Here is a 27,641-nt window from a genome sequence, read left to right on the forward strand (position 1 = left end):
TCAGTGGGCTGGGGGTGCACCCGGCCCGGGCCAGCAGCCGCCCCTCCCGGTCTCCCTGGACTGGACCGAGGGAGCCACCTTTTGTCTTCACTGCAGGCCCCACTTGAAGAGGGGCTGTGGGTTCGTAGGCAGCTTAGTGCTGTCCTGTTTCTGCTTCTCTGGCGATGGAGAACTTAGGGTGTCTGTTCTGCAGAGGGGACTCAGGCTGGACCCCCAGAGCAGGCCAGGAAGCCCTGGGCCAGGGTTCTCGGGAGTCAACCTCTTCTCCTACAAAACGTGAGATTCTAATTTGGGATAAACAAAAAGTCAGTGATTTCTTGGCATGAGTATGTCTCGGGCAGTATGTAGGGGCCATATCCTTGGGGTCCGACATTCGGAATGAACCAGGGCTTTCTGTATTTTTATGGCTACCCCTCCCTGAACAGTTGGGAGGGGCTGTGGGTCCCCCCAAGTCACCCCTGTCCCCCTGCTTTGACTCTTGTCACCTTTTCCTTCCGGGGCTCTCACAGTGCAGCCGGGGCCAGACAAAAGGGTGAGGCTGCTCTTGCCACTGTCCAGGGGGTGGGCGCTGGGGCAGTCTCCCAGGGCTCCTAGGAAGAGAGGCAGGCTCACTTTTCTCCTGCATGGAAAAAGAGGGTCCCTGAGTGGCCGCCGCAGGGGTCTCCAAAGGGAAGCTGCCAGTGCACTTGTCTTGCTTTGAGCTCCATTTCCCAGGGACTGGCGGCAGTGCCTGTTTCTGGTTGTACCCGTGGGCTGCCCCGGAGGTGGGGGGTTTACAGATGCCCCTGCTGTGCCTGTGGGTTTGCAGCCAGGAAAAATACTGGCCCTCGGGGGGAAAAGCGGTGTTGAGACAATGACAGATGGCTGAGTGTTGCTCCTTTCGCTTTGACTGCCAGGAAGCTCACAGCCCAAACGCCTGGCCTCAGTCCAGGAAGCTGCCCTGGTATGATTGTTTCTCCGTTCTTGACTCAAGCTTGCCTCTGCATAGCATTGCTTTTCTCTGTAAGCTGCTTTTCTTAGATTTGGGTGAGAGCTGATCAAATAAATTTCAATAAAACACTGAAAGATTAAACTGATTTATCTGAAAGGCATAACAATGGAGAGCAGAGATAGAGAGCTAGGATCTTCCTATCTGCTGGTTCACTCTCCAAATGGCTGTAACAGCCAGGTGTGGTCCAGGCCAACGCCAGGAGCTGGGAGCTCTATCCGGGTTCTCTGCACTTGGGTGGCAGGGGCCCAAGCACTTGGCCATCCTGGTGCATTATCAGGGCTCTGGATTGGAAACAGAGCAGCCGGGGCTCAAACTGGCACTCTCATATGGGATGTTGGTGCTGCAAATGGCGGCTTAATGCTGATGTCAAAGCATGAAGCCATTGCGCCATGGGGACACGTATGATCCTGCCCACGTGTGCCCGGTCCCTGCCTAGACAGCGTCCACACGAGAGGGGACTTGCTAGAATGTTCGTCTCGGAGATGCCAGAGCCAAGGGGGCTACAAAGCCCCGCGTGTGTGATGATCTGAGCAGTTTGAGGACCCCCGGGGTTGGTCGCAGCCCCTCACGGAGGCCCTGGCCTCTCCGTCTCCCCACTGCCCTCCTGGGGAACCCTCTTACTCTGCAATCTGGTACGACTTGAAACCCCTTTTTGAGAGGTGGGAGGAAGTGGTTAATCCCCACTTCCTTCCCTGGGAGTTTTATGGGCCTCTGGGAGCCTGCTTTCCTCTGGCCTTAATGGTCATAAATGACCAGGCCCCGTCCCCTGGCCAAGGCAGCGAGGGGCTTCTAAGTGCTCTGATGAGGCTGCGCTCCCCAGGTCCTTGTAACTGTGGGGGCAGTGGGAAGATTTGTGGGATCACCGGGGAGGCGGCGAGCCAGAGCGTGGGCCAGGAGCCCTGTGGCCAGGCGAGGGCTCCCTGGGTCTCAGAGCTGGGTTTGGTGCAGCCTGCCAGGTTCTGCCTGTTGGGGAGGAAGGCGGGGGCAGGGCTTCGCCCCCGGTGGGCGCCCTCTGCTTCCTGCTGCTGTCAGCCCCTCACATCCCTGAATGATGGCACCGGGGAAGAAACGTGGAGATAACCATGATTGGGGGCTGAGTGGCCTTTGCACCTCTGAGGGCTGCCCCCACCACCACTCCCCCCCCCCCCCATTTCCTTTGTTTCATTCATGGGGGTTTTAAACTGCAGTTACCGCCCAATCTGATTGGCTTTTGATTGATAAAATCACATTAGGGAGTTACCAGGATCTTGGGAAAAGACACTTTTCCACAGTGGGACCTGTTTGAGCAGTGTGGCTGCAGGCTGGGCCGGGTTGAGCACGCTGAGTCTTTTTTTTTTTTTTTTTTTTAAAGATTTTTATTTATTTGCAAGGCAGAGTTACAGAGAGAGGGAGAGACCGAGGGAGAGAGGTCTTCCATCTACTGGTTCATTCCCCAAATGGCCGCAACGGCCGGAGCTGGGCCAATCCGAAGCCAGGAGCCCAGAGCTTCTTCCTGGTCTCCCACATGGGTGCAGGGGCCCAAGCACCTGGGCCATCTTCCACTGATTCCCCAAGCCATCAGCAGGGAGCTGGACCGGAAGTTGAGCAGCCAGGACATGAACCAGTGCCCATTTGGGAACCCCGGGGCTTTAACCCACTGTGCCACAGCGCAGGCCAGCACACTGAATCTTGATTACTGTTCAGAGAGCTCAAGGAAGGACATGGTTGTGGAAGATCATGGTAGCCACTGCCCACCGTGTCCTGCTGGATTTAAAATTGTCATGCAAGCAGCTCCAGAGAGGGCACTGAATGCGGAGAGAGAAGTGTACAATCACAGCACAGGTTGTTTTCTTGCAGTGTTTTTATATTTTGAAAAAGTAACTCTTTTTTTCAAAATTTTATTTATTTATTTGAGACATAGAGTTACAGAGGGAGGGAGAGACGAAGATGAGAGAGGTCTCCATCCAATTGTTCACTCCCCACATGGCCACAATGGCCGGAGCTGTGCTGATCCAGAGCCAGGAGCCAGGAGCTTCTTCCGGGTCTCCCACGTTGGTGCAGGGTTCCAAGGACTTGGGCCATCTTCCCCTGCTTTCCCAGGCCACAGCAGAGAGCTGGATCGGAAGTGGAGCAGCTGGGACTTGAACCAGCGCCCACATGGGATGCCGGCACTGCAGGCAGAGGCTTAGCCCACTATGCCAAAGCACCGGCCCTGAAGAGGTCACTTCTAGTGACTATCACATACTTAACTCTCATTCTCATTTTATTTAAAAAAAAAAAAAAAAAAAAAAGCTTTAAATCTACATGGAAGAGTATCAGAGAGACAGGTCTTCCATTCCCGGGTTTATTCCCCAGATGGCCTACAACAATCAGAGCGAGGCCGGGTGGGAGCCAGGAGCCAGGAGCTCCATACCTGGGTGGTAGGGCAAGCACTCGAGCCATACCCTGCTGCCCCTCGGTGCCTGCCCCCTATTTCGTTCTTGGTTATGTTTTCTAGGTATTTCAATGAGCCTTTTCCTGCTCTGAGTGTCGGCTGCTAGTGGCTAGCCCCGGGTCCCCTGTGTAAGTGTGTGTTTTAGGATTTATTTATTTGAAAGAGTTACAGAGAGAGGAGGAGGGACGCAGAGAGAAATCGTCTACCTGCTGGTTCGCTCCCTAGATGGCCACAGCAGCCAAGGTTGTACCTGGCTGAAACCAGGAACCAGGAGGTTCTTCCAGGTCTCCCACGTGGGTGGCAGGGGCCCAAGCATTTGGGCTGTCTTCCAAGGTACTTTAGCAAGGAGCTGGGTTGGAAATGGAGCAGCCAGGACTGGCACTTGTATGGAAAATGCTGGCATTGGCAGGTGGCAGTCTGATCTGCTGGGCCACAGTGCTGCCCCCAGATATATTTTTTATTTACTTAAAGGCAGAGGGAGGAGATAGATACCCTTGTTTTACTGATTCACTCCCCGAATGCCCACAGCTGGTCCTGGGTTCGGTCAAAGCCAGGAGCCCAGAGCTCAATGCAGGTCTCTCACACGGGTGATGGGTGGCAAGTATTTGTCATCACCTACTGCGTCCCAGGGTGTACGTGGACAGGAAGCTGGAACCAGGAACAAAACCTTGACTCAAACCCAGGTACTCTGACCTGAGGCTCTTAACTTCTGCACCAAGCGGCTGTCCTGGGGACATTTTTCCCAAGAAATCACTCCTTATTTCCAAAATTTTCCTGTCTTAATGGCATGGGGAGGAAGATCCCCATTTAAACAGGTTAATGGAGATCAGAAATTTCTGGCATGAATTTGAGGGAAACTCCCCAAAGCCACAGCACGCAGGAATCTACCTTTAGCACAGACAAGGCAGCTGGGAGGCAGGTTAGCGGCTGGAGGATCAGTGTCCATACAGCTGCTGGGGGCGAGACTGGGCACTTCTGTCCCCTGCCTGAGCAGAACCAAACAGCAGCATCCTGGAGGCCGACGGCCGGGTGCGGAGGAGCTGGGCCGGCCGGCTCGGGAGCCCCGGGGACAGAGGAGGGGAGGTGGGGGGGGGCTGCAGCACTCTGAAAGGAGCCCAGACCTCTCCCCGAGTCTTGATCGCATGGGTACAGTCAGTGCTGTGCTGTGGGAGGGAGCGCAGTCATTGTCAGATAAAAGCTCCAAGTCTGGGCTTGTGGCTGTGTCTCCCAGACCAAAGCCAGTGCTGCCCCGACACAGGACAGACCCGCAGGAAGCCCCAGAGCTGGCGCAGGGACTGCTGCCCCTAAATGTTGGTGACAGGCAGGACTGGCCCCGCTGAAGCCTGCTGTGGAGGCCTCGGTCCGGGTCTCCCTGGTTGGGTGGCAGGGACCCATCACTGCTGCCTCCATGTGTTCGCATCAGCAGGAAGCTGGAATCGGGGGTGGGACTGGGACTCCGACAAGCCAGGCGCTCTGATAAGGGGGTGCTGGTGTCCCAAGTGGCGTCCTGGCCGCTGCCCCAGGCCTGTGCCTGCTCTCTGGGCTCTGCAGGCCAGAGGAATCCAGCCGGGGGAGTTCTGCAGGGCCTGGCCCCTAAACTCTTATCTCCAGGAGGCAGCCCTGTGCTGTCCCTCTGTCCAGGGCGTGAGGCTGTTGTGGGAGGGTCCCCCACCCCCCACGAACAGGTTTTGCTGACTGCCTGCCCCTCCTCCTCATTGGATTTATCTGGATGCACCTGCTGATGCTCATTTTCGGGGAATGAGGCTCACAGACACTGGGACTCCCAGCTTCGCCTGTGAGCAGGCACCTGAGGTTCCTTGCCCCGCAGAAGACACGATTTTAAAATGCTGGTTCGTTTTTCTCCCTCAGCCCCCTATTCCTGGCTAGTTGGATGAGACCTGGGGCTGGGGCCGGGTGAGGAGCACCAGTGACGTGGAGCCTGGCCGAGGTGGGATAGCCGGAACTTATATATGTATAGCGGGAGCAGTGGGGACTGGAGGAGGATGCAGCGGAATCGGGAGAGCGGTGGAGACCCCCGCCCCCAGCCAGCGAGCCCCATCAAGCCAAGGATGTGGGGTCGGTTAGGGGAGCCTCCGGCTGGAAGCAGACAGACAGACGGGGGCCTTAGGGGCAGGATCGCTGCAGCTCCCATCAGAAAGCCACACGTTGGAAATCGGCCCCGGGATTGTCACAAACTGTGCATGCAGGTCTTTGTGGCTTCTGCGTGACCATAACTTTTCATGGCTCAAGGTGCCCTTGGGGGTGCATCCTCGCTGCCTCTCAAAGCAAGATCGCCATCCGGTGTGTGTTTCAGCGAACGGAAGGAGGCGGGCGCTGTCCTGGATGGCTTCGGAACTCCGGAGTCCTGGACCGCAGCCAGGAAGCCTTGCGGCTCTGAGTCCGGCGAGCAGGTGATGGAGTAGTTGCGTTGGTTTTGTGCAGGCAGAGGGGAAGGGGGGGGATGGACGTTTTCATCATTAATTAGGAGGAGTGCAGATCTGGGTGTGTGATTCCTAACAGCAAGCACTGTGTGTGGGGGGGTGAAGCGGAGGGGGAGAATTGTTTCCCAGGGGGCTTGGCAGGGCTGCTCCCTCCCGTCCCCCGCCCCTGCTTGGGGTGACCTATTTATGTACTCTGGGAGCGCTGATGTCATAGCCTTTCAAAGGGACACATTGTGTGACTGGTGACTTCTTTCTGCTTCCCCAAGTATTCCTTGCTTGGGGAAGGACCCCCGCCGCCGCCTTTCCCGCCAGGAGTGGAAATTGTCGGAGAATGCCGTAGTCATGGCCGTGACTGGAGTCATTCTCTCCCGGCTCCTTGGGGCTCCCTTTTGCTATGACCTGGATGTGGGCAGCAGAGAGGGGAGCGATTGCAGATGAGTAGGGGTGGGGAAGACCTGCTGGCTAGTTGGGGGCTTCTGCAGGGCACCACCTCCCTGCCTGTTCCTCTAGGGGGATTAATCATTTCCTTTTGACCTCGGGCTCTGCCCCGACTCACCAGATCCCGAGATGTCAAATCATTTCTCCAGCCCCTCCCACCCACATCCTAATTACAAACCCCGAGATGTGGGTGCCAAAGAGTTCTCAGTTGGAAAAGGTCTTTAATTGGAGAGGCAGAGAGATGGACGGGCTCTCCCCTCCGCCGCCCGCGCTCCACAAGGGGCCCACCACGGACAGGGCTGCCAGGCTGGAGCTGGGGACTCCGTCTGGGGCCACTGCCTGCCCCATCCCGGGATGCAGGTGAGCAGGAAGCTGGACTGGAGAAGAGAGGCTCCCGGGTGGCGCCCCAGGCGATGCCTTCATCCCCGCCCCAGGAAAGTGGCCCCACAGTGACGATCATTTATCTCCCCCTTCCTTGTTTCAAGGCCTGCGTGAAGTGGCCTGTCTGAAGACTGCCCGCGTCCTCCGGCACGTCCCGTGGAAAGGCCAGAGGCCCTGCGGGTGTCCCCCTCCACACCTGGGGCGCCGTGTTTCCTGGGGGGAGTGGGGATGCTTGGATCTCGGGCTGCAGTTAGCGAAGCCCCAGACGCGGTTGGCAGTGGAGCCGGATCAGGTTCACAAATGGCTGGGTCAGTAAGGAGGAGATGCATGGCTCAGCCTGCACCCAGGGCCAGCCGTTGGGCATCTCCCCGAGGGGCTCACGCCCAGCGTGGAGGGAAGCCGGCTCTCCTGGTGACCGGTAACACATTGGAAACTTGACGCTTTCAGGGCCACAAGAGAGGGGCCCTAGCAGTGCATCGCAAGTGCAGCACAGGGAGAAAAAGAGAGGGAAGCAGACAGTAGGGATGGCGGTGTCTTTTGGGATGGCGGTGTCTTTTGGGGGAGTGGAGGAGACTTTTCTGTTCACTTCCCCTGGCCGCCCGAGGCAGACAGCAGAACAAAGGCTCTGTATGGGCCCAGCTGCCATCTTGGGCCCAGCTCCATCCTGATTGGCCCTCGGTGCTGGCCTAGATTGATCACAGATTCCCCGGGGGTAGCCTTTGCATCGTGGGGCCATGAGTGAAATTGGGGACAGGGATGGTGTCATGGCCTGCGCTGGAGCCCCTGGGGGCGCATCTTAGTGGAGGACATTGAGGGCTGTGTTCCTTCTCTGGGCCCGGCCGGGGGGAGGGGGGAGACAGAGAAATCGGTTTTTCCGGCTCCTTTGCCTGTCTACTACTGGGTCTCTGCCTCGGGGGCTGTGGAGAGATTGGAGGTGCCGGGAGCCCAGAGGAATGGAGGCAGTGAGAACGGCTGGGGACGCAGGGCCACCCGTGTGCGTTCACCGCTCTCAGCCGGGTGTAGTCTGTGCTGTTGGAGACAGGCAGGGAGCCGTGGAGGGCTGTGGAAGACAGAAAGCAGCGGGGCATCCCTGTGGTTGATGGCACCCATGCCTCTGGCCCGCATTCCAGCAGCCTCCCCGGGTGGGGGATTCTGCAGCTGCCGAAGCAGCAAGCTGCTGGCTAGGCTCTGGTTTCTTCTCCTGTGGAGCCAGAACAGAACAGTGGCTCACCCAGTAGGGTGGTGGTCAGGGCCAAGTGAGGTAACAGCAGGGGGCTTCAGTAAGCCCCTCATTATTTATTTGGGGGGGGAGGAGAGAGCGAGCGAGCTAGCTAGCTCGCTCAGTCCAGGTCTCCCACATGAGTGGCAGGACCCCAGCACTTGAGCCGTCGCCACTGCCTCCCAGGTTCTGCCTGAGCAGGAAGTTGGGCATAGCTGGAGTTGCAGCCATCTGGGGAGTGAACAGCGGATGGAAGACTCTCTCTGCCTCTCCTTATCTCTCTGTGTAACTCTTTCAAATAAATAAATAAATCTTAAAGAAAAAAAGGGCAGAGCAACAGAGAGGGGCTGTATCAGCCAGGGCTGGACCAGGCTGAAGCCAGGAGCCAGGAATTCCATCCAGGTCTCCTACATGGGCGGCACACTTACTTAACAAGCAAAAGTTCTACTTAATAGAAATGTTTGCCTTTATTCTGGGGCAGGCGTTTGGCACAGCGGTTAAGCTGCTGTTTGGAAAACCCACCTCCCATAGTGGACAGCCGGTTCAAGTCCCGGTTCCTCTGCTTCCGGTCCAGCTTCCGCTAATGTGCGCCCTGGGAGGCAGCAGAGCACAGCTCGCACACTTGGGTCCCTGCCACCCACATGGGACACCAGGATCGAGTTCCCTGCTCCTGGCTGTTGTGACCCGGGATGGGGAGCGTCCAGTCCATGAAATCACTGGCTCTGGCTCTGCCAAGGCAACCGCCAGGGGGACGTGAAATTCAGTAAATCTACAGCAGGTTGATTTTTAAGTTGATAATTTTGTTTGGCTCACGAATGATATTACAAGTATCCAAATGGCCATCAGCAGACAAAAGGTTCTCTACCCCAATCTGGGAAGTAAACCAGCGATTGGAAGATTTCTCTTTCAAATAATGTGAACATAAATAATTTTTAAGGAAGAAGGAAGGGGCCGGCATTGTGGTGTAGCAGGTAAAGCCGCTGCCTGCAGTGCCGGCATCCCATATGGGTGCCAGTTCTAGTCCCGGCTGCTCCACTTCTGATCCAGCTCTCTGCTGTGGCCTGGGAAAGCAATGGAAGATGGACCAAGTGCTTGGGCCCCTGCACCCATGTGGGAGACCAGCAGAAGCTCCTGGCTTGAGATTGGTCCAGCTCTGGCCGTTGTGACCATTTGAGGAATGAATCAGTGGACTGAAGATTCTCTCTGTGTCTCTGTCTCTCTGTCTCAACTCTGCCTTTCAAATGCATAAATAAATCTTCCTTTATTTTTTAAATAAAACATGGAACATCTGATTCCCTGCTCCTTAGTCGCAGAGGCTGGAGATGCACGGGCCTCAGCTCCAACCCCACGAAAACTCTTTGCACGAGTGTTTCTTTTCTTTTTAATTTATTTTCATCTACTTGAAGGGCAGAGTAAGAGAGAGGCAGGGAGAGGGATATCTTCCATCTGCTGATTCACTCCCCAGATGGCCGCAACAGCCAGGAGCCAGGCATGTCATCTGGGTCTCCCACGCTGGTGGCGGGGGGCCCACCCAAGTGCCTAAGCCATCATCTGTTTCCCAAGATGGGGAAGCTGGATTGGAGGCAGAGGAGCCGGGACTTGAACCAGCACTCCAGCGTGAGATGCAGGCCTCCTAGAGGGCAGCTCACTCTGCCACGCCATGACCTCAGCCCCAGAAAGCTCTGTTTGAAGTTCTTTCAGAGTGTCTTGATTCTGAAGCAAGACAGACTGGGAGGCAGCGGAGCGAGGCTTCTGCCCTGGTCGTCCCGGCTGGGGGCTGCCGTCAGCTACCTGCAGGCAGACGATCCGCTGGACTGAAAGGTGTGACACAGACGGCCTCCCGCTGGAATCTTGATCCGTGGGGCCTGGACTTCTCAGGGCGTGGATCCTGGGGTCCAGGGGAACACTGTCCTGAAGTAGCAGCCGGGCAAGGCAGTCCAGATGGAAGGGGAAGGGAGCTAGTGCGTTTATGTTCAGATGGGAGGAGTAGTGGGGAGTTGGGCAAGGGGGGATGTGCAGCCATCTTTAATTGACGCCAAGTGGCTTCCTAGGAAAAGACCTCAGATCCACTCCATCAGGGAGGTGGGCTCTGGCTCTGCCTGGTTGGCTGTGGCAGCCCCTCCCTCCCACCCACCACTTCCTCTTTTTTTTTTGGCCAGGCAGAGTTAGACAGAGAGAAAGGTTTTCCTTCCATTGGTTCACCCCCCAAATGGCTGCTACAGCCAGCACACTGCGCCGATCTGAAGCCAAGAGCCAGGTGCCTTTCCTGGTCTCCCATGCGGGTGCAGGGCCCAGGCACTTGGGCCATCCTCCACTGCACTCCCGGGCCACAGCAGAGAGCTGGCCTGGAAGAGGGGCAACCGGGACAGAATCCGGCGCCCCGACCGGGACTAGAACCCGGTGTGCCAGCGCCGCTAGGCGGAGGATTAGCCTAGTGAGCCTTTGTGCGCCGACACCCCACTTCCTCTTGACCCTTTCCTTGGTCTTTTTTTTCCTTAAGGAATATGGTTTTCCTCAGCCGGCGGTGAGGTTGCTGAGTGACATCGCACAGGTGAATCCGTTCCTTGGAGGCTGGCTGTGGAGATGTCTCCTTTGTTCCGTTGGAAGCGTTGCCCATGGCCCGTGGGAACCGTTGTTGGCTTCATTTTGTTGGCTACTTGATGATGAGCATCCTGGGTGTTGACAGGGAAGCGGTGAGCGACGACTTTGCCGTAGAGAGTGCTGGTGAGCAGGCAGCCAAGTGGGGCCCGGAAGTAAACAGAGACTTGAATGCAGGGGTGGGGCTAGGGTCCCGGAGCATCAGGGAACACAGGGGGGCTCCAGGAGGGGTGCAGGGCCACCGGAAGTCTTTCTTTTTTCCCCTAAGGATTTATTTATTTACTTGAGAGGCAGAGTTACAGAGACAGGGACAGAGAGGTCTTCCATCTGCTGGTTCATTCCCCCGATGTCCGCAATGGCCGGAGCTGGGCCGATCTGAAGCCAGGAGCCAAGAGCTTCTTCCAGGGCTCCCCAACCCTATCCTGGTGGCCTAATCCAGTCATTTCTGCTCCTGGGATGGGGTATCGTATCAAGCGTGTATTGGAATTTGTGGTGGGAGCGGTGGAGCTGTTTTGACTGGACCAGGAGTAGAATCGGTGGCCTCTTGGGGAGGCACCGTGGCCTGCAGAGGAAACTGGGACACGTCTGGGCTGGGTATCGTCATTCAGTACACACGTGTTTTACCAGTGTTACTCTGGGAATCACAGAACATTTCTTCCCAGCGGGAAGACCCAGGCCAAGCGTTGGCTCGAGTGGCTCCCTGCTCCGTATTAATCCTGTCTTGTGAACTTGGCTGGGCTTCCTGGCACCTTAGCAAGTTGGAGCCCCTTCCCCCTCTCCTTGCTGTGGAATGACCATGAACTTGTGGGTCTGAGCCACCAGTGAGAGTAGGGGCACGTGGAATGAGAGCAGGTCGAAGAGATGGAATGAAAAGAGGAGTTCATTTTGGTGCACAAATTCTGAGATGCATGCTTGGTGTTTTGAAGAGCCCTTGTGCTGTCCGGAGCTCCCTGGATGAGGGCTTGGGTTCCATGAGCCAGCCTCTCCAAGACTTGAGGACAGACCCAGATGGTTGAACCCAGATTTTATTTTTATTTTTTATTTTTTTGACAGGCAGAGTGGATAGTGAGACAGAGAGAAAGGTCTTCCTTTGCTGTTGGTTCACCCTCCAATGGCTGCCCCGGCCGGCGCACCGCGCTGATCCGAAGGCAGGAGCCAGGTACTTATCCTGGTCTCCATGGGGTGCAGGGCCCAAGCACCTGGGCCACCCTCCACTGCACTCCCTGGCCACAGCAGAGAGCTGGCCTGGAAGAGGGGCAACCGGGACAGAATCTGGCGCCCTGACCGGGACTAGAACCCGGTGTGCCGGCGCCGCAAGGCGGAGGATTAGCCTAGTGAGCCGCGGTGCCGGCCTGAACCCAGATTTTATGACTGCACAGCGGCCGTGCTTGCCCTGGACTCCATTCCCTGCACCTCGGCCAGCAGCAGTGTGCTGCTTCACCATAGCTGTGCCTACACCTCTGCCACAGTCTTCCATCTGTCCTCACTGCCCCGTGTAGCCCTTCCTCCCCCCTCCCTCTCTCCCGCCTGCTTGCTTTCTTTCCTTTTTTTCTTTAAGATTTTTTAAAAGGCAGAGTTAGACAGAGACAGAGAGAGAGGGGTCTTCCATTCGCTGGTTCACTCCCCAAATGGCTGTAATGGCCAGAGCTGCGCCGATCCAGAGCCAGGAGCTTCTTCGGGGTCTCCCAAATGGGTGCAGGGGCCCAAGGACTTGGGCCATCTCTACTGCTTTCCCAGGCCATGGCAGAGAGCTGGGTTGGAAGTGGAGCAGCTGGGACTCAAACCAGTGCCCGTATGGGATGCCGGCACTGCAGGCGGCGGCTTTTACCCGCTACGCCACAGCACCAGCCCCGAAGCTGTTTCTGGTGCACCTGCCTCACTGACGAGGCTGCGTGACTCCAGTGGCTGCCGCGCAGTCACGGAAGCTTTGGTGGAAGGAATTTGTGTGCATTTTGGGGGTCATTTCCCCCTTCCGCGGACTTGGGGTATTTCAGCAAATTCCTCATTTGTCTGACTGCTGCTCTCCGGCCAGCACGATGGCTGGGTGTTGTCCAAACCGAGCCCTGTCCCAGGGGGCAAGGGGCCGCCGTGCTGCTCATGCTCAGACACCGTGCGCCCTCTCCAGATTGCCCAACCAAGACCAGATAGGAGCGGCTACCTTTTTTTTTTTTTTTTTAAATCCCCAGGGCACTTATCTCAGAGCCTCCAATCTGATGTCAAATAGTTTCAAAATTAGCCGTCAGCACCGCACACTTGATGAGGATGTGGTGGGCGGCCAGACTGCCCCTTGGAGAGCCAGCTCTCAAACAGGTGGCGTTGGAGGCCCGGGAGGGAAGTACTGGCGGGCAGCGGCTGCCCCCCACAGCTCCCACCCTGAGCCTCCCTGGCCAGAACCCCTTCCCAAGCGATGGGAGACGCAGAGGGATGACTGGCACAAGGACTGAGGAAGAACCACAGGTGGCCAGAACCTGGAAACACTAGTTTGTGGGCCCCTTAGAGCCAGATGGTAAGACTTCTGGGGCTGGTGCTGCGGCTTAGTGGGTTCGAGTCCTGGCTGCGCCACTTCCCATCCAGCTCCCTGCTAATGCACCTGGGGAAGCAGCAGAAGATGGCCCTCGTGGTTGGGCCCCTGCCACCTGCGTGGGAGACCCAGAAGTGGCTCCTGGCTTCTGCCTGGCCCAGCCCTGGCTGTTGCTGCCACTTGGGGAGTGAAGCAGTGGATGGACGATCTCTCCGTCTCTCCCTCAACCTTTCAAATAAATAAAATAAATCTTAATTTTTTTTTTTGCCCCTGGTTTTGCTTGATTTTTAGGTGCTAGCCAAATTAAAGATGCCTCTTTTTCTTTTCTTTTTAAAGCTTTATTTTGTTTTTATTTGGAAGAGAGAGTTAGGGTGAGAGAGAGAGAGAGAGAAAGATTGGTCCATCTTCTATCCACTGGTTCACTCCTCAAATGCCTACAACTGGAGCCTGGAACTCTGTCGAGGTCTCCCATGTGGGTGCAGGGGCCCAAGCACTTGGGCCATCTTCTGCTGCTTTCCCAGGCGCATTAGCCGGGAGCTGGGTGGGAAGTGGAGCAGCTGGGACTGGCACCCACATGAGATGCCTGCTTTGCAGGTGGCAGCTTTACCCACGAGGGGTGCCTTTTTTCATGAACATAGGGCTAGATCCAAGTAGGCAAAAACATTTCAGGACCAAGTTCAACCTAACGTCAGGGCCGTGTGCCGGCTAGCAGGTGGTATCATCCCCCTCCCCCGACCACGTGTGGCTGCTTCCATGTTTTCGTAAGTGTAGCTGCCCCTGTCCAGCTCCCTGTGGCAGCAGCAGGGGCCTGTTTTGCAGGCTGGGTCAGGGCCACGGAGCTGCCTGCTCTGGGTTCGGTTGAGCAGCGCTTAGCTAGGATTGTGAGAGCATTGCACAAGTTTTGTTTATTGGAAAGAAGTGGGATTTCAGACCCTGGACGTTCTGTCCGTCATCACCAGCATTTTCTCCATAGAGAACAATGTCTGGCTGACGCTACTGGTGGGTGACTCCAGTACTTTTTTCCTGCAGTGTCCCCAGAGTTGGCCTATTTATTTTCTGATGGTGTCTAATGGCCAGTGGCTGGCCTCTCCCTGCCTGAGAAGCTGCAGGCCTGGGGGCCGGGGTTCCTGAGTTTCCAGGGGCATTCCACCTGCTCCTTGCTAAGTCCTGCTGTCATTACTGCTTTAGAGATTTATTTCATTTATTTAGAAATAAATGTGAAAGGCAGAGTTACAGAGGGAGGAGAGAGGGAGACCTTCCATCCGTTGGTTCACTCCCCAAAGCCGCCCCCATTACTGCTTTGGAGCATGGCTGTGGGGAGAGTGGGGGGGACCCAGGGGCCCAGGCCCAGGCAGGGCCCTAGGTTTGGAGCCAAACCAGGGCTTTGCAGGTGGGGGTTTCTCCTGTGATCCCCAGCCCAGATGGGCCTTCTCACCCCAGCACCTAGTCCTTTCCAGTTTGTTCCTGTTCCGGTGTGCTCTTCTCTGTGAATGTTAATGATCCTTGATCTATCTGATCTATCTGCCTCCTGTATCTTCATTTAGTTGCCCTCTTATCCCAGACAGGACCCCTTAGGGCACTGATGGCTGATTGGAGAAGGTGGACTTTCCCCCGGGGGCGGGGTGGGGAGAATCTCCGGGAAGCAGCCCTGGGGAGATCTGGGGGCCGATAGACCAGAAGGCCTCTGCTGGCCCGGTTGGTGGCAGTGGCCTGGGCTGGGTTCCTGCTCTTGGAGGGAGTGGGAGTGCAGTTCATGGGTTGCCTAGCAAACTAGGCAGCAGAAGGTTTGTAAAATAAATGAAGCGGCAGGCGTCTGGCCTGGGAGCTGAGATACCGCCTGGGACGCCCGTGTCCCGTATCTTAACTACGTGCTTCAAGTCCAGATACTCTGTGCCCTATTCCCCTTCCTGCCAAAGCCTGCGCATGGGATGCAGCCGGTGATGGCTGTCTCAACTGCTTGACTCTCGGCCACATAGGTGGGAGACCCAGGCGGAGTTCCAGGGTGCAGCCGGCCGACCCCGGGTGCTGTAGGCATTTAGGGAGTGAGCCAGCAGATGGACTATCTGATCTGTCTGTCTGATAGAAAGAGTTCATGGAAGAGATTTAAACTTTCCCTTGGCCTCCACCTTTGTACTAGAGGTTTAGTGTGGGTCCCTTTAGTTCTTGTTAATTTTTTAAAACCTATTTATTTAAAATTAGAGTTACAGAGAGAGAGCTCTTCCATCTGCTGGTTCACTCCCCAAATGGTTGCAACGGCCGGGGCTGGGACTGGGGCAAGCCAGAGCCAGGAGCTGCTTCTGGGTCTCCCCCGTGGGTGCAGGGGCCCAAAGACTTGGGGCATCTTGCACTGCATTCCCAGGCGCACTAGCAGGCGCCCGATCTAGCAGGGCGCTCCAGTGTGGGATGCTGGCCTCTTCCTAACCTTCATTTTCAACCTTTGAGAGCCAGGGAAAGCGCCCACTCGCTGGTTTACTCACCACACGGCTGGGTCTGGGCTGGAGCCTGGCCAGGGTGTGAGTTACTTGAGCTGTCACCTGTGGCCTCCTGCATTGGCAGGAATCCAGAATCCAGAGATGGTGAGCGTCGCACCTGCTGGGCCAGCACCCCCGCAGGGGAGACTTGAGAAAAAGGGCGCTGGTGTCTCCGTGGGGCTCCGCCTGAGGCTCTGCCCGCCCTGCTGAGGAGCCATGAGCCCGTGCGGGCGTGAGGAGAACCCAGAGCTTACATTCGTGGCGTCCGTTGGCTGCTCCCAGGGATTGGTCCCTGGCTGGGAACAGTTCTGCATTTAGACATTCTCATGGCAGTAACTATGTGGTCGGCCTCTTGGCTTGGAGGCTGAGCTTATCAGGGAAGGCGAGCGGCTGTTGGCCCGTGGGCGTGACAGTGGGCCGTCAGCGAGGCCGCTCCTGGGTCCTTCTCATCCCACACGCCCCGGTTCACTCACCCTGACCCAGACGGCAATTCTCAGGGCTGCAACTACACAGGGTACCAGCTCACCAGGAAGTGTGTGTGGGGGGGGGGCAGCATCTTGATGTTGTACCAACAGAAAACTTGGGTAGTAGAGTTACAGACAGTGAGAGAGAAAGAGAGACAGAAAGGTCTTCCTTCCGTTGGTTCACCCCCCAAATGGTCTACCACAGCCAGTGCTGGGCCGATCCGAAGCCAGGAGCCAGGAGCCAGGAGCCAGGAGCCAGGAGCCAGGAGCTAGGAGCTAGGAGCTCCTTCCTGGTCTCCCATGCGGGTGCAGGGCCCAAGGACTTGGGCCATCCTCCACTGCACTCCGGGCCACAGCAGAGAGCTGGACTGGAAGAGGAGCAGCCGGGACTAGAACCGGTGCCCATATGGGATGCCGGCGCCGCAAGGTGGAGGATTAATCAAGTGAGCCACGGCGCTGGCCCCTAGCTCATTCTTTCTTGTTGCCTTTTTTTTTTTTTTTTTTAATCCACCTGTTCCTGCCTGTGAGTGCAGCCACAGGGGCAATATGACCTGGCTGCTTTAGAGAGCGAGAAGGTTTCAGGTGTACAATGTTGCCCACTGTTGAAGAGGCAGGGCTGGGTTACCCGGCCACCTACAGAGCCTGGCTTTTTTTTTTTTTTTTTTTAAAGAGCCCCCAAGTACCCAACACAACAGATTAAAATCTGCAGCCTTGTAGGCAGCAGGTAAACCGTGTGTGTGTGTGTGTGTGTGTGTGTGTGTGAATATCTATCTAAACCTGTCTGGTTTAAAAATCTATAATTTATGTGGGCAGGGATCTCATTGTTGGAGCAAATCTCTTTGGACCACGCATTATAGTACCACAGAGGTCGGATGTGTGCCTGGGCGGCAGCTGGGATACAAATGGCTTCCTATGGCTTTGTGGTGCTGTAAATCGGACTTGGGGTTCTGATCCCAGCCCCCACTCCATACCCCCAAACCCTCCAAGGAGATAACTCCTTGGCCTCTCATGAGATAGAGCTTAGGATAATATGTATAATGGAGTGCAGTGGACAGTATAATAGCTACTGGGCATATCGTGGGGAGACTGGTAGCAGCGTATTAGAAGTGTGTCATGTGAGGCCAGGGCCAGCGGAGTTAGCTCATTCATGGGCTCAACAAGTGTTTGTTGGACACTGAGCTATGCAGAGGCCCACCCTGTGACTGGCTCCAAGCCTCGCGCTGGCATCGCTGTTGGTGGAAGGGCCCTCTTGATGTTTTTGGGGGGAGGCACAAGGAGTGCACCGTTTGGGTGTTGGTTTTGTGCACCCCTGTAAATGCCCCATCCATCAAGACTGTAGAACCTCTGTGTCCTTTCATGATGATCCCTTGGGGTCCCTCTGGGCCACCCACGTTTGCACCTGCAGCTACTGTTGTTTGTTTGTTTGTTAATTTTCTTGGTAGTCCCTGATACTAAGACTTTTAAAACTTCATTTTGTTTATTTGAAAGGCAGAGCAATAAAGAGAACAAGTGAGTTCCTAGCCTCTGGTTTACTCCCCAGATGCCTGCAGCAACAGCTGGGGCCGTGCCCAGCCAAAGCCACAAGCCTGGAACTCCTCCCGGTGGGCGGCAGAGACCCACGTACTTCGATGACCTGCTGCCTCCCGGGAAGCTGGATCGGAAAGGGAGCTGGGAATTGTGCCAGTGCGGGCATCAAGTAGTCTCGGTGAACTGCTGGGCGGTGCCAGCCTTGGATTAGCTTTTCCTTCTTCTTAGTGATTCTGGCTTTTTCTCTGTAAGATTCATGTCTGTTGTTGCTCGGATCAGTAACTTTGAGGAACTCATTTCCTCGTTATTGCTGAAAAATACTCGATTGTATTATATGCTCAATTGTAATACACCACAGTCTTAATTTTGTTAGGTTTTATTACTTATTAATTTGAAAGTCAGAACTACAAAGAGAGATATCTTTTATTTTATTTTTTTGACAGGCAGAGTGGACAGTGAGAGAGAGAGGAAGGTCTTCCTTTTCCATTGGTTCACTCCCCCAATGGCCTCTGTGGCCGGCGCACCGTGCTGATCTGAAGCCGGGAGCCAGGTCTCCCTTGGGGTGCAGGGCCCAAGCACTTGGGCCATCCTCCACTGCCCTCCCGGGCCACAGCAGAGAGCTGGCCTGCAAGAGGGGCGGCTGGGACAGAATTCGGCACCCCGACCGGGACTAGAACCGGCGTGCTGGTGCCGCAAGGCGGAGGATTAGCCTAGTGAGCCGCAGCGCAGGTAGAGAGAGATCTTTGATCTGCTGGTTCACTTCCCAAATGGCTGCAATGGCCACGGTTGCCAGGCTGAGACCAGGAGCGTCATCTGGGTCTCCCAAGTGGGTGCAGGGGCCCAAGCTTTCCCAGGCCATTAGCACTGAGCTGGGTGGGAAGTGGAGCAGCCAAGACAGACTGGCGCCCATATGTCACAGGTGGTGGCTTAACCAGCTATGCCAAAACGCTGGCTCCTGTGTTTTTGTTTTGTTTTAAAGATTATGTTTGAAAAAGGCAGAGAGAGAGAGATCTTCCATCTGCTGGTTGACTGTCCATCCAGGTCGTTAACTGCATTACTCCGTAACTGGATAGAAAGCAGAGTAGCCAGGACACTACCCAGTGCCCATGTGGGATGCCAGCATTCCACGTGGTGCTGGTCTGAGTTTTTTTTTTTTAAACACTTGTTTTATTTAAGTAAACAAATTTCTCTGTTAGTATGTTTGGAAGGCAGTGATCCAAAATGCACTTCGGTCTATTCTGAATTCCTTCCATAGTTCCAGCATGGCTGTGGCACCTGGCACCGCACAAAGATGCCCCTTTGGGGTGGCCATTGGTGAAGACATCGACATTCCGGATCAGAGTCCAGGCTCCTCTCCTAGGCCAGCTTCCTGCACCCTGGGGGGCAGCTGCGGGAGGCTCAGGTGGAGTGCCCAGCTCCTGGCCCAGCCCTGGCTGTTGTGGGCAGGTGGGGAGTGAACCAGTGCACACACACACACACACACACACCCCGCAGCACACCTCCCCCAGTAAAATGAAGATAAATGCAAATTAAATCAAGGAGAATAACGAGACGCCCCTTTATTGTGCTCAGGTATGAGCGTTCAGGCGGGGGGGGGGGGCACTGGCACTCCATGGGGTGGGCAAGATCTCAAAGGTCCCACAAATCCAGCATCGAATGAGGATAAAGTGAGAAGTGCGGAGAGCCGAGGAGGGCTGTGGCAGTTGGGTTCCCCAGAATCTGAGTGGGGAGGTTCATGGGGTGGCTGGCGTAGTGGGGCTGCTGCAGGTGCGTGTCCTGGCCACCCCAGTTTCGGTTTCCAATCCGGCTCCCTGATAATGTGTTTGGGGAGGCAGCAGGGGATGGCCCAAGTGCTTGGGCCCCTGCCTCTACCTGGAGGACCCAGAGGAAGCCCCGTTGTGGCTGTTTGAATGAGCAGTGGATGGAGGACCTCTCTTTTGTCTCTCCCTCCCTCCCTCCCTCCCTCCCTCCTCCCTCCTCCCTCCTCCCTCTCCCTCCTCTCCTCTCCCTCTCCCTCTCCCTCTCCCCCTCCCCCTCCCCCTCCCCCTCCCCCTCCCCCTCCCCCTCCCCCTCCCCCTCCCCCTCCCCCTCCCCCTCCCCCTCCCCCTCTCCCCCTCTCCCCCTCTCTCCTCTCCCTCTCCCTCTCCCTCTCCCTCTCCCCTCCCCCTCCCCCTCCCCCTCCCCCTCCCCCTCCCCCTCTCCCCTCTCCCTCTCCCTCTCCCTCTCCCTCTCCCTCTCCCTCTCCCTCTCCCTCTCCCTCTCCCTCTCCCCCTCCCCCTCCCCCTCCCCGTCCCCCTCTCCCTCTCCCTCTCCCTCTCCCTCTCTCCCTCTCCCTCTCCCTCTCTCCCTCTCCCTCTCCCTCTCCCTCTCCCTCCCCTTCAGATGAATAAAATAAAAATGTTTTTGAAAGTTCATGGAATACAGAACCAAAAGAACAGTTTCTTCTGTCCCCCCCCCCCCCCCCCGGCCAATCCACACATACATGAGAAGTGCAAAATACAGGATGAAACAGGACGTGGATTTCTTTTTTTTTTTTTCTTTTTGTTTTTGCACCACAGCTGTACTCTGGGCTCCCTTTTCCATGGACTTGGTGAACTGCACTCACAGCCGTGAGGGACAGCGTGTGGCCCCTAGTGTGGCCCCGGGGCCAGGGCCTGGGCTTTTCCTGTGCACACAAGCCTGGGTATTCTGGGTGGAGGAAGTGGAAGCGACGCAGGCCCGGCCTGTTCCTGCACCCCAGGCATCACGTGCGTGCCCCTGCCTCCCGGTGTTGGGCTCAGCAGTGGTGCCCTGTGCAGAGTCCTCCTGCCTCTTCCCTGCCTCCCCCGGTGTCCCGCAGGTCCCTGACCGCACGGGGATAGAAGCAGAGTGACCACAGCCCTGAGTCAGGTGTGCCGTCCTTGTGTTCCGCGCGGTGCTCTCTGCTTTGGGAGCCGGCTGTGGCGAGCGCCGTGCACGAAGCTGCTTTGTCTGGGCCTCCAGGAAACTGGTGCAAGGTGGTGGTCGCTGCGGGGCCCACTTGTAGGGTGTTCTATCTGGGTTGGGGGGAGTGGTTTGTCTGAAAGTTGGAAAGAGAGAGAGAGAGAGAGAGAGATCACCCATCTGCTGATCCACTCCTCAAATGGCCACAAGAGCCAGGAATTCCATATGGGTCTCCATGCAGCTGGCAGAGACCCCAGTACCAGGAGAAGCTGGAGTTGTGTTCAGTCTCTGCCTGTGACACCAGCATCCCATATGGTCTCCGGTTCAAAGACTGCTCCTCTTCTGATCCAGCTCTCTGCTAGTGGCCTGGGAAAGCAGCAGAGGATGGCCCAAGTGCTTGGACCCCCACCCTGCTGGCCCTTGTGTGTGGTCTTGTTGAGGACAGAAACCAGCTGGGCGCTGCTAGGCGCTCTTTAGGGTGGTGGAGGCTGGCCAGACTGGGGAGCCCTTGGCTGTCCCCATACTGACGTGACGTGACGTGACGTGACATGACGTGGGGAACTTGGGCTTGCCTGAAGGGTGAGGAGGCTCCACTGCGTTGAGCTTGTCCACAACATTCCCAAATCAAGAAGTGGCTTTGAAAGTGCTGATTTTTGCTATTCAGAGAAGTGGGGGGGCTTTGTCTGAAGGGACCCAGGACAGCTTGCAGCTTAATAAAGTTAAATGCAAAAAAAAAAAAAAAAATGGGGAGTCTGTTTAAAAAAATTCGAAGCACATAGAAATAGCATGTTTTCGGATAGTTGCAGTGGAGGCTGCGGCATGGGGGGAGGTGGTTAGAAGGTTTCTGTGTTTGATGATGTGAATTCAGGCTGTGCCGACCTGGCCTCTTCCCGTCCACTTCCCTCTTCCCAGGCCGGCCAGGCCACGGCTGTGAGCTGCTCATGGCCGCAGCTGCGGGGGCGGCTTCTGGTGTGGGTTCGGACTCCGCGTTTTAGAACCTGGGCTGAGCCACGGAGGAGTCTGGTTTTTGGTGTTTCATGGTTGCGCCATGCACCCTGACCGTGGGTTACCAGTTGACAGTGGACTGCTCCGTGGGCACACAGCCGGGGCCCCGCGGCCTCGTGTAGCTGATGCAACGGGTCTCTCTGGCAGCCGGCGCTTCTTTGCACGGCGGCAGGGTCCACCTCGTGTCCTGCCCTAGCCCGTCCTTGGCTGTTTCAGTGGCTGGCTTGCATCTGCATTCTTTGCAGACAGCCATGGTTGTACTTTAAACCTTAAAGGCCGCCCTGATCGCCCTGGGCTCCGACCAGAGTCCTGATGTGTGTGTCCCAGACCACAGACAGTCAGAAAACCAGATTCCTCTGCAGGCCCACAAGCGCAGTGCTTAGGTAAACCTGCCTACTTTGTATTTTTATTTATTTTTCCTTTTTTATGCCCCCCCCCCCCCATTCCTTTCCTGCTGAGCCCACATTCCTGTCTTTGTCTCTGCCTGGTATTTTAGAAATTTTGGGAGAGGAAGGCAGTGGGTGGGACATTCTGGAAGCTGGGGGCAGGGAGGGAGGGTGGTCACTTGCAGGGTCAGAGGTCAAGCCTCCTCCATTGAGCTGGGCCAGCCGGATTGTCGCCAGGCCCGAGGGGGCGTGTCCGTGCATCTGCCTGGGAAAGCCCCAAACAGGCCTGGAGGGCCCTGGAATTCCTGCCGCCCAAGGACCTCCTCCCCTCCCCCCTCCCCCTCCCCCCTTTCCCCTTCCCCTCCCCCTCTCCCTGGAGCTGCTACAGGGGCCTCTGCACAGCTGCACTTCCACTGCCTCAGAGTGGCTCTGGTGCACACCCCTGCCTGCCACTCGTGTTTCCTGTGTTACCCACTTAGGTGGATGATAGGCTGTCCAGCTTCTGCATGGAGTGCAAAATGTTCCACAGTTGTTCTTTTTTTAAAGATTTATTTATTTATTTGAAAGGCAGAGTTACACAGAGAAGGAGAGGCGGAGAGAAAGAGAAAGAGAGGTCCTCCATCCACTGGTTCACTCCCCAATTGGGCGCAATGGCCAGAGCTGAACCAATTTGAAGCCAGGAGCTTCTTCCGGGTCTCCCACGTGGGTGCAGGGGCCCAAGCACTTGGGCCATCTTCCACTGCTTTCCCAGGCCACAGCAGAGAGCTGGACTGCAAGTGGAGCAGCTAGGATTTGAACCGGTGCCCATATGGGATGCCAGTGGCGGCTTTACCCGCTCTGCCCTTCTACAAGTTTTACTCCAGCTTTGAGCTGGAAGATTTAATAAGAATGGATCTCCTGTGTGCTTTGGGACAACGCATTTTATGTGTATGAATTACAGGCACGCGGAGACTGTTCTACTGTTGTTCGCCGGGGCGTCCCCCAACCCCATCATCCGTAACACAGCCTGGACCTGCATAAACACTGCTTATCCCAGGCCACTGTGTGGTCTGAGCTCTCAAGCCTGGGCAAGAGGGCACGCTGGGGTCCGGAGCTCTGGACACCCTGCCCTGCCCTGCCGCCACCCATTGTGGCCCCCGCACAGTTTAGGTCATTTCCGGAGCCAGCCAGGCTCTGTGTTATTAGCCGCAGCAAAGCTCAGTTCCGAAAATGCCTTGCAGGTTTTGCACAGTTATTGTAGCCGGGAGCCCAGATTCCGGCTTAGAAACCCTTTGGGTCCTGTTGTCTGCAGAGAGGGGGTTCTTGGAAGCAGAGGTGACACTTGGCCCCGTCCTGCGCTTTGACCCCTGTGCCAGTTGAAGAGGAACCTTCTGGTGGGTGGTTCAGGCTCCGTCCCAAGTGGAGAGAGCGGTGGGAAAGTGCGTGGCTCTAGCACCACGTTGTAAAAATAACGCCGGGAGGCCGGCGCCGCGGCTCAATAGGCTAATCCTCCACCTTGCGGCGCCGGCACACCGGGTTCTAGTCCCGGTTGGGGCGCCGGATTCTGTCCCGGTTGCCCTTCTTCCAGGCCAGCTCTCTGCTATGGCCAGGGAGTGCAGTGGAGGATGGCCCAGGTGCTTGGGCCCTGCACCCCATGGGAGACCAGGAAAAGCACCTGGATCCTGGCTCCTGCCATTGGATCAGTGCGGTGCGCCGGCTGCAGCGGCGGCCACTGGAGGGTGAACCAACGGCAAAGGAAGACCTCTCTCTCTCTGTCTCTCTCTCACTGTCCACTCTGCCTGTCAAAAAACAAACAAACAAACAAAAAAAAAACGCCGGGGTCTTTTCTCGAATTTATCCAGGCTAACACCGTTTGGTTAGCATTTAGACTTTGCCGTAGAGTTTGGAAAGGATTAGTTCATCTGTAAGGTAGACTTCCTGGTCTGTATACCAATGGGAGGGGAGAGAATGGGAGGGCCGGCATTGTGGCACAGTGGGTCAAGCAGCTGCCTGCAACCCGGCATCCCACGGGAGTCCTGGCTGTTCCACTTCCAATCCAGCTCCCTGCTAATGCGCCTGGGAAAACAGCGGAAGATGGCCCAGTGCTTGGGCCCACCTGGGCAGCCTGGATGGAGTTCCTGGCTCCTGGCTTTGGCTTGGCTGAGCTCCAGCCGTTGCAGCCATTTGGGGGAGTGAACCAGCAGAATGAAGACTTCTCTCTCTGCCCCATCCCTGCCCTGCCTCTCTCTCTAACTGCCCTGCCTCCCTGCCGGGATTTCCCATTCTGTCCCACCTGGAACTGGCTTTCACCGTAATACAGTGGACCACTGCGGTGCTTAGCAAGGCACTTTGTGGTCGGTCCTTGTGTGTGTGGGCTCCTCAGGAGGCCTGTGGTCTCCCCTCTGTGTTCTAGCTGCCCACGAGCCTGTGAGCACCCCACTGCTTGCCTGTCACTCGTGGTCCTGGTGGGCCCCTCTGCAGAGAGCCCCGAATGGCCAGGCCAACCCCGTGGCTTTTGGCTGGCTGCTCCCCGGCCGCCCAGAGGCATATGGCATCGACTGCCTCCCGGCTTCACCCCGTGGGAGTCGCGTGGCAGGAAGAAGAAAGGCAAGCCGCCTGCCTCCCTGGGAGGAGGATTCTGGGTTTTGCAGCCTTGCTGAACTCCTCCGTGGGGATTGGGGGGGTGGTTATTGGCTGTCCACCGAGCTTCCCACTGGAGTGGCACAGGACGCCCCCGCCTCCGACCAGGCATCAAAAGCTTAGGACGTTGCTGTGTGACGCAGGCCGGTCTCTCATGTCAGGAGGGCGGGTTCGTCTCCTCGCTGTCTCTGAAGTGTGGCTGAAGGAAACCGGGGCAGGATGTGGCGGTCAGCGGGCCGGCCCTTCCCCGCCGTGATTAGCTGCGGAGGAGGGAAGAAGGCCGAGTGGACGTTGTCTGTGTCTCTCCCTGTAGGAGGCGCTTGCTTGCCAGGAAGGGCTGGGGACCAGGCTGCTGTGTGCTCTTTCCCCTCCTCCCCGCCACCCCACCTCTCACGTGTGCCTGTCCCTTCTCTCTGGCCCCTAGGTGCTGCATCTCTACTGTGACACTTGCTCCGTGCCCATCTGTCGCGAGTGCACCATGGGCCGGCACGGGGGCCACAGCTTCATCTACCTCCAGGAGGCGCTGCAGGACTCCAGAGCGCTCACCATCCAGCTGCTGGCCGACGCCCAGCAGGGCCGCCAGGCGATCCAGGTCAGTTCCTCTCCCTCTGCCTTGTGTGCGGGGCTGTGCAGGGATGACGGCCAGGTGCTCACAGGTCCCCAGGAGGGGTCCTGCAACCTTGTGACGGTGACGGGGACGTGGCCAGAGTGACCAGTCGGGTACCCAAGCCTGGGCCCCATCACACCACCTATGAGTTTGCTGCCCAGCCCTCTGGCTGGCCCCCTGGAGGACCTTGGCGTCTTCCAGGGAAGACTGGATGCAGGCCTACTCTCGGTGAGCACTCAGTGCACGGCTGGGAGAATCGGACGGAAGGTTCAAGGCCTGAACTCTTCCCTGGTGATCCAGTCCTGGTCTTCCCATCACTTCGGGTTCCAGGGGAGTGCATTGGGTACCTTTAAGAGCTCTTCCGCAGGTGGGTAGGCATAAAGCCCAAAGGGTGAAGTGGACCCCAAGAGTTGGCTCAGGGGCCAGTGCTGCAGCGTAGCAGGTAAAGCCGCTACCTGCAGTGCCAGCATCCAGTGTGGGCGCTGCTGGTTCCAATCCTGGCTGTGCCACTTCTGATCCAGCTCCCTGTTAATATGCCTGGGAAAGCAGTAGAAGATGACCCAAGTCTTGGCTCCTGGCTCAAAATTGGTTCAGCTCCAGCCATTGTGGCCATTTGGAGAGTGAACCAGTGGATGAAAGACTTCTCCCTCTCTCTCACTCTGCCTTTCAAATAAATAAATAGCTAAAATCTTTTTTTTTAAGGTACATTGGAAAAGCAGCCACTATCCCACAGAGTAATGGTTTTTAATGTGAAGAAGTGTTTAAAGGATAAAATTATGAAGAATTTTTTTCCTTTAAAGTGTATCTCAGAGGCAGAAAGAGGTACTGCCGTCACCGGGTCCCTTCCCGAACACCTGCAGCCCACGGCTGGGCCAGGCAGAGGGTGGACTCCTGGGAGGCAGCCACGGTGCCTCCCGTGTGGAAGACCTGGACTGAGTTCCTGGTCCTTGGCCTTGGTCCCAGCTGTTGGGTATTTGGTGGTTCAGGGTGTGGACTGGGAGATGAGAGTCGTTCCCCGCGCCACCCCCCCCCCCCCGCCTCTCAAATTAATGAAAATTTTTATATAGAAGTCCAGAGGTAAAGGGAGTCTTGGAACCATTCGGAAGTGTCAGTCTTCATTCTCCTGGCCCAGAGTGCCCTCAGGAGCTCAGATAATCGTTGTAGATAATTGAAAGGAAGCAGACATGTTCACCTGCTAGCTTTCTGTCTCTCCCCTCTCCTTTCTCAGAATGAGAGAAGTTTTCCTTTTTTGTTTACTCCCCAAATGCCAGCAACAGCCAGATCTGGCCCATGCTGGAGCCATTTGCAAAAGGTATAGGAACTCAAGCCTTGATAGTTCGCTGCCTTCCAGGCACATTAGCCAGAAGCTGGATCAGAAGCACAGGTGTAGCCTGGACTTGAACCAGGCACCTCCATGTGGGATGAGGGCATCCCAAGCCTCCTCCTTCTTTTTGAAGATTTTTTTTTTTAACGTATTTGATAGGTAGAGTTACGCAGGGAGGTGGGAGAGAGACAGAGCGATCTTCCATCTGCTGGTTTACTTCCCCATCTAGGACTGTACCAGAGCCTTTCTCCATTCTCCTCTGTGCACCCGGCCCTGGGACTGGCTGTTAGAATTGCCGGGTCCCGGTGAATGAGCAGAGACAGACCCCAAAGCGCAGGGTGCTGGGCAGTCCGAGGCTGTGGGTTAGGTTCGTGTTCAGTCCTTCCCACCTTGGCACGGCCCTGAAACACCAGCACAGGTGTTCGGTCGTATGTCTGGACTCGAGACAGCTGTGGGATGATGTGCTGTGACTTCCAGCTTGTGTGTGGGAAAAGGCTTTCGGGTGCAGTCCCTGTTTGCCGACCAGGGGTCTGCCCCTCTCTGTTAGGTTAGGTCCCTCTCTATCTTGGTGATAACTGTGCAGTCCCGGGAGACCCCGCAGCTTTTCCTTTTCTCTGCCGCTTTTGGGCTCACGTTTCTCCGTGTTGGTGTCCAGAGGCCCGAGGTTCTCGGCTCTCCTCCTGCAGGCCGTCTCTGCACTGAACCTCCCTGGGGCGCTGCTCTGGTCCTGGGCGCCCGTGTCCCTCCGATCTTGATGTTCTCATCTGCTTGGTTCTTCCTTCCTTCGACTTCGAAAGGCAGAGACAGACAGAGGTCTTCCATTCGCGGGTTCACTCCCCAGATGCCCACAGCAGCTGGGAACTTACCCAGGTCTCCCAGCAGGAAGCAGCCAGCGCTGAAACCGGGTCCTTCAGGCCCACATACGTGGCATCTTAACAGCTGGGCCAGCCCCTCTCCCATTGCTTTTCAAGATTGACTTGTGTATTTGTGGTAAGCCGCCGACAAATAGTTTTGGGGAAGAAATCATACGTATTGAAGGCACGCTTCCCCGTTGGATACCTAGCTTCGATCCGCTATTAAATTGCCCAAGTCAGATGTCCGGTGGACGGCCGAGCCGCACACGTTGTCCTGAGCTCTAGGACACCCCGGGGGTCGCTCTGGGGAATCTCCCCCGTTGTGAGGGGCCGGAGCGCCCACTGCAAACCCACGCACCTCCCCAGCCCCTTGGGCTGCTCGTTTTCATCGCTTTTCTGTTTTGATGCTTGGCCCCCTTGCTGAAGGTGTGGAACCTTTCACCGTTTGGTGTAATGAAAG

The 27,641-nt window shown here is 56.6% G+C and overlaps 1 protein-coding gene across 1 annotated transcript in view; it reads left to right on the top strand.

The window, feature by feature from the left end:
* Nucleotides 1-27,641, top strand: part of TRIM71 (tripartite motif containing 71) — a 63,905-nt gene that overhangs the window by 22,605 nt on the left and 13,659 nt on the right. Inside the window, exon 2 of the mRNA XM_051818534.2 lies at nucleotides 24,821-24,988. Within this exon, the coding sequence (XP_051674494.2) occupies nucleotides 24,821-24,988 (168 nt within the window). The remainder of the gene's footprint in view (nucleotides 1-24,820; nucleotides 24,989-27,641) is intronic.

This window comes from Oryctolagus cuniculus, chromosome 4 (genome assembly GCF_964237555.1).
Source record: "Oryctolagus cuniculus chromosome 4, mOryCun1.1, whole genome shotgun sequence".
Classification (NCBI taxonomy): Eukaryota; Metazoa; Chordata; class Mammalia; order Lagomorpha; family Leporidae; genus Oryctolagus; species Oryctolagus cuniculus.